The following is a 6,427-nucleotide window of genomic DNA, read 5'->3' on the forward strand; positions in this document are numbered from 1 at the left end:
AAAGTCATTTCTACATTTAAGCCAGGCTGGATTATCAAGGTGCAATTATAAGGAAGTGTTGCGAATAATGCTTTGCAATACTCAGGGGTTAACCATCTAATATCTTTGGTGCGTTCATAATATTGCAACTGAGTGTAACAAGATGACTCTTGGTCTAGCCACCTTTTCGAACAATAATCAACATCTTGCAGAGGATCTATTGCTGCTTTTGATGGTTGGCTAATCATTGCCAACATTAGGGAAAACTAGAAAATTATTACTTCAATTGCTTTTAGCTTCATTTTGAATTTGATTTAAATGACTGGATGGAAGTTGAGATTGTTTTTTGGTGTATAAATAGAAAAGAGTTTGGTATTTTATTAAATGATAATTTTGACTATAAAAACTATTTTGGAAAGTTCATTTATTTAAGTCATATAGATTTATTGATTATTGTATCTCTATTTTGACTAATATAACTATCATTCAAAATGAAAAAAAAACAAACATAAATTACATTTTCTACAATATAATAATTTTTTATTGGCCCATTTAGTAATTTAATTCTCATTTCTCATTTCTCTTTCTGTGTTTGAACTTCTTCTTCCATGGGGAAACTAGCAGAAGAGATGAATCCTAAAGGTTCACGATACCATATTCTTTTCTCATGTCCTTTTGGGATCTTTCCATCTCAGGTATTTTTGTCTTAACTCCCCTTTCGAGAGGAATTAAAAGTTTAAGAGGTTCAAAGAATTACTGAATTATGAAACCCTATATTTACTCAAAAATCATTGAAATCAAAGAGATTTTCTTGAACCTTGACCCGATTGATCTGACTGGTTCACCGGGTTGCGTGTTTATAGCGAGTTTTTTTGGGCTTTTCTAGATTTATAATTTCCGGTTATAAGCAGAAAATTCAGATCGAAGAATTGTACCGGTCGTGGATCAACTTGTCTGACCATCCGGTCCGGGTCGTGAAAACACTGGTTTTGAATGACGATGATGCAATAAAATTCAAAATAGTATAATTGTATTTCAAATCATTTAAAGATACATAAAATTCATTAATATGGGCTTACAGCTGAATGAACATCCTTACAAGCCGATTTGAAAACAGTCATTTGTACATTTAGGTGAGGCTTGATTTTCAAAAAGCAAAAACCAGGAAGTGTTGGGTATACTGCTTTGCAACACCCTAGATTTAAAAATCTAATATCTTTGGTGCCTTCATAAAATCTCAACCGAGTGTAACAATCTGGCACTTGGTCTATCCACTTTGTCAAACAATAATTAACATACGACGGAGGAGGTGATGCTACTTTCGATGATCGGCTAATCATTGCCAACATCAGGAAAAACAAAAAAAATTATCATTTTGGTATATTCTAGTTTCATTTTGAATTTCATTTAAATGACTGTATGGATGGTAGTTGAGATTTTTGTTTTGGTGTATCAATAGAAAAGAGTTTGGTACTTTATTAAATGATAAGTTTGACAATAAAAATTATTTTGGATCCGACCAAAAAAAAAATATATTATTTTGGAAAATTAATTTATTTAAGTTATATAGATACATTGATTACTGTATCTCAATTTTTAGTAATATAAGTATCATTCAAACTGAAAAGAGAGAAATGTAAATATCATTTAATTGGGGTTATCCTTCATTCACCTTCTCTTTTTCAACCAATCTAATTATGCCACCTAATAAAAGAAGAAAAATTAATGGATTTAGTTCTATTATACCCTTTGACCAGAAAAACATTTGTCATATGCACTTGTATTAAAAAATATTTTGTTTTATGTTTTCTTTTAATTTAAAAATTGGAGAAAGACTCCTGAACCCTTCATAATTTTTGTTATTTACAGATCCAACTTCTTTTTATTTAGGTTGCCCACCCGACCCAACCCTAATCTAAGTCATCCCTAATATTTTTATTATTTTTAGTAAAACTCATCTTCTTATTCACGCCTCTGTTTTTTCCACTCCTTCATTTCATCTCTTTCTCTTCCAATACCTCAAATCACATCTTTCATCAAAGTTTAAGACAATTATAGTATCCTCACGCCACCTCTTTCTTCTATGACTTTCTTCTCTCGTATCTCTTCGTCGTAGAGCATGGTCGTGTCGTCCGTAACCGAAATATATTTCGTCAGCAATGGCAAGTGTCATCTCTGTCTCATGCTTGATCAGATTTGAGGTAAGTGCCACTAAGCCACTATCACACCCACTACAAACCGCCAAGAAAGAGTCCACGCCGTCTTCTTGTATAATGAAGGTGTTTGATCGTAATTTGGTTTAGTGAACATAGTTTTTTTAAGATTCCAATGCTTCTATTACGTAGAGGTAACGAGTAAAGACTATTGTCATCTCCCACGCTCTCTGACGAGATCCCACAGCTCCTCTAAAACGTGATCCCAGCGCGCCAAGGCTTCCAGATTTAACCTTTGCACTCGTGCCAAAGGCTTAACCTTTACAACATAATTTCTTGATTCTATGTGATAACGTCTATAATCACATAATCAACTCTTATTGTCACGAAGGGCATGTTGCGGAAGCTCTTGAAGTGTACCAACATATATTGGCTTGTGATATATCGTGGAACAAAGATTTTAGTACAACTGGATTTATGAAATACAACTAATTCAAACGGTACAAATGATATCTTAGATCTACTAAAAAAAATAAATGAATTTTGAAATTAAGCTAAAAATGAAGTTCAGAATTAGATATTAAATTAAAATGAATTAAAATAAAGGATAACATATTTTAATAAATGAATCAGGTGATAAAAATTAAAAATATGAAATATTAATAAAATTTTCAAGTAGTTGTACTCAAGCATATAATTGTACAAGCATAAACACAGTTGTACTTTTGTAGTTTAAACTTATTATCAATAGTACCTTATTATAAGTTCATTTTTTTTAGTTGTACTTTTGATATTATGTAATAAAAGTACATTTACTATACTTTCACATCAAAATATTTGTTAAATTACTTCATTTGTTTGTTTTAAATAATAATGTGGTGACTATTTACAAAGTAATCATAAAAGTATAAGGTAATTAATGTAAAAGTATGAAAACAAGGTGGTTACTAATAGAGATTTAAATAATTTTGATTTCAACATAAATAATATGATTGTTGTAGTTATTTGTATAGAAATGAATACCAGACAACATTATTTTGTTTTTACTTTTTTTGGTTGTTTTAGTCATAAACTTAGTTGTACTAGTTGCACATAGTTGTACTGAGACAAAACAAATGAGTTTAACAAATAATTATAACCAATCTGAAATCACGAATACAAGCGCATTTTCCCACATTGAATCCATATTGAGTCCATTCCAAATAACACAAACAATCATAACCATGGAAGATATATGTTGGTTTCTTAGGATTCACTAAAAATGTCTTATAACTCAATTTTATGTCAGTGTTTGAATATGCTAGCATTATAATTCATTATCCACTGAAATATAATAATAACTAACATAAAATAGTTGTTGTGTTATTTCAGTTGTATTAGTTGTATTAGTAATATCAGTTGTACCTATTTCTGCTGAGTTTTCTTCTTGTGCGGGTTGTACGAATGAGTTTGGGATGGAGAAAGAAAGGTGAATTGTGATTGGTTGTCTTGTTCGTTTTGTTCTTTTTATTCAAAATTTAAAATCATTTCTTTGATTTTTATAATAATAAACAAATTAGTTAAAAATGAAGGGTAAAGTTGAGAATGAATATTATAGTACATGTAGAAAGGTATGAAGAAAAAGTGTGGATAGTGTAGAAAATAAATTTAGATATAAGGGTATGAGAGAAGAAGATCCAAAAATTAATATCTTTTATATTTCTAAAAGACTAATAATATTATTGAATTTTAATTTACAAGGTTATATGTTGGTTTAGGTTTATCAATAGGGTTTAAATTTTATAATTTAAAGATATTATATGTCGGTTTGGGTTAACAAATGAAAATCAAAGTTTAGATTTTACAAGTAAAATATATTACATATCGGTTTGGATTAACAAATGAGAATTCGAGTTTAAATATTACAATTAAAAAGGATTATATGTTGGTTTAGATTGACAAATATAAATTAAATTTTAGATTTTACGATTAAAAAAAATTATATATCTATTTTGGATTGACAAATAAAAATTAATATGACATGTATTGGCTTTATATATGAGAGGTGAATGAACAAGTCAGGTGAACCCAAATATATAATGATTTATTTGGGCCTTCGGCCCATTTAGTGGTTTTTTTTTCTTCTCATTTTTCGTTCTCTTTTCTGTGTTCGAGCTTCTCTTCTTCCATGGCGAAACTAGCAGAAGAGATGAATCCTGAAGGTTCACAATACCAGATTCTTCTCTCATGTCCTTTTGGACTCTCTCCATCTCAGGTTTTTGTTTCTCTTCAATCCCCTTCTTCTTTCTTTTTTTCTTCTCTATTAATCGAATTTATACGTAATCATCTGTTTATGTTGTTTCAATGATACTAAAGCTCTCGGTGGATTTCTCGAAATCGCACGATCGGGTTCCTCATCCCGATCCTGATCTCGAAGATTCTATTTCTCAGGTGAGACCTCGAAATCTCAATTGCAATTTCTTACTCACTACTCGTGTTAGATCATACTTTTTTTTTTTTCATGGCGTGATTGGTGTTTTGATGGCTTTTGGTTAATTAATGTTAGGTTTGGGAGAAGAGAATACAGGGCAATTCATCATTGTTCAATGGCCAAAAGTTCAGGGTATGTATGATCTTTGAAGCTGTTCTGTTACTACTTAGTCACTAATCAAATCAGTTACTTCATTATGATGTCTTTTAAGTTTCAGTATGGATCATATAGTTTAGATGGTGATGGTGGTAGTGGTAGTACCAATGAAGTGCAACACGTTTGTCTTCGCCTTGGCTTGACTGATTACAGGTTTCTCATTTTATCTAACCTTCTTCAGTGTTTCAATTGTTTGGTTTTGTGGAGAGAATTGTTTAATCTTGGACATGGTTTTACCAAGGACTTTTGTAGGAACTAATTTGAGTTCTCTGTGGGAGAAGTTCCTTGTTACATCACAAGGTATATCATTGTCTCTAGTTTTGTGTTGGGGCAACTGGAGAGAGCTTTTGATCAAGGTTTCTTATAGTTAATAGTTTTGTTCTCTCACAGATGACTCAATAAGATGTAGACATACCTCAAGTCCATTGGGTAATGGAGCAGTTATCGAAACTTCTGACAAGAAGATTATTGTGTTACGCCGGAGTAATAATGTTGGAGAGTTTCCAGGTCACTATGTATTCCCTGGGGGCCATCCAGAGGTATTCACATGAAACATCTTGTATTTACGTAAAGCATTTTTTCTCTGTTCCTAACTCTTTTGGTTTATCAATTTTGAACATTGTAGCCAACAGCAGTAGGTATTGATTACCACCAGCTTGAAAGTAATGTTCGAACCGGCGAGCTTTTAAACAAGAAGGTGACTCAAGAAATGTTTGACAGCATTATCTGTGAAGTTGTTGAAGAAACTGGAATACCAGCATCATCACTTGTAAGCCAGAAGGATTTCTTTTGGTCTCTCACTTGGGGAATCCCAAGAGATAACTGATCGATCTTTGTATATTTTTTATTACAGAGCCCTCCTCTGTTCATCGGAATATCTCGTAGGGAGTTGAATGTAAGACCTACTATGTTTTTCTTCGTCAAGTGTAGTCATCATTCAGATGACATTCCAAGATTATACTCTAGCGCTGAAGATGGGTTCGAGTCAACACAGCTCCACACTGTCTCATTGGTTAGTTCTCTAATCCTGTAATCCATCAAGGTTTACTCTCTGAATGTTGTGATCCGGTAACGAATAACTCTAGTTTCGCTTTTAATTAATCGATCAGGATGAGCTGAAGATGATGACATCGAGAATGCCGGGTTGCCATCATGGTGGATACGCTCTCTACGAACTGATGCTTCAACGTCTCAAGAACATTAAGGAAACGTCTGTATTAGCCAAAGAGGACGATGCTTAAATCTTACAATTAGTTGTGTGGTAGTTCATTGGTTCTTTTGTGTTTATGTTATTACTTGAATTTCAAGTAAGTTTTATGGTTAGCACAATAATTTTTTTTTGAAATCCATGGCGCTGAGTATATGTATATCATGTAATTCTGAAATCGAAATCTCGAAAGTTACAAAGGTTCATTTGTTCACATGTGTAACACACTAGATTCTAGCATTTAACTTTTATTACAAACATAAATGGTAAAGGTTCTATAGAATTTACTACATGGGAGATATGAAAGCAGACAAAATCTCATGCAAACCATCATTATTGAATTTAGAGACGAGATTTTAGTTTTTCTTTTGCATCTAAGCAATTTAGTTTTTCGCGTTATTGAATTTACTTCATTCGCTTTCATTAGCTTGCCTCTTATATCTCACCCATTGGGTTCTCAAG

The 6,427-nt window shown here is 32.1% G+C and overlaps 1 protein-coding gene across 2 annotated transcripts; it reads left to right on the forward strand.

Annotated features, from left to right (window-relative positions):
• Positions 4,236 to 6,181, forward strand: LOC104790852 (nudix hydrolase 9). Of its 2 annotated transcripts, none has more exons than XM_019246713.1 (9): positions 4,236 to 4,386; positions 4,488 to 4,562; positions 4,678 to 4,734; positions 4,814 to 4,911; positions 5,000 to 5,058; positions 5,149 to 5,297; positions 5,384 to 5,527; positions 5,612 to 5,770; positions 5,868 to 6,181. In XM_019246713.1, exons 1-9 carry the CDS (start codon positions 4,300 to 4,302, stop codon positions 5,997 to 5,999), a joined length of 960 nt encoding a protein of 319 aa, XP_019102258.1. In that variant the 5' UTR covers positions 4,236 to 4,299; the 3' UTR covers positions 6,000 to 6,181. The 2 variants fall into 2 exon arrangements, with proteins under 2 accessions (XP_019102258.1, XP_010514946.1); XM_010516644.2 differs by having other exon boundaries at positions 4,237 to 4,386; positions 4,820 to 4,911.

The sequence above is a fragment of the Camelina sativa genome, chromosome 6 (genome assembly GCF_000633955.1).
Source record: "Camelina sativa cultivar DH55 chromosome 6, Cs, whole genome shotgun sequence".
Classification (NCBI taxonomy): domain Eukaryota; kingdom Viridiplantae; phylum Streptophyta; class Magnoliopsida; order Brassicales; family Brassicaceae; genus Camelina; species Camelina sativa.

Coding starts and splice junctions, on each gene's coding strand:
- LOC104790852 (XM_019246713.1), top strand. CDS start 4,300: ATGGCGAAACTAGCAGAAGAGATGAATCCTGAAGGTTCACAATACCAG. Junction 4,912..4,999: donor CTTGGCTTGACTGATTACAG/GTTTCTCATTTT, acceptor GGTTTTACCAAG/GACTTTTGTAGGAACTAATT. Junction 5,771..5,867: donor AGCTCCACACTGTCTCATTG/GTTAGTTCTCTA, acceptor TTAATCGATCAG/GATGAGCTGAAGATGATGAC.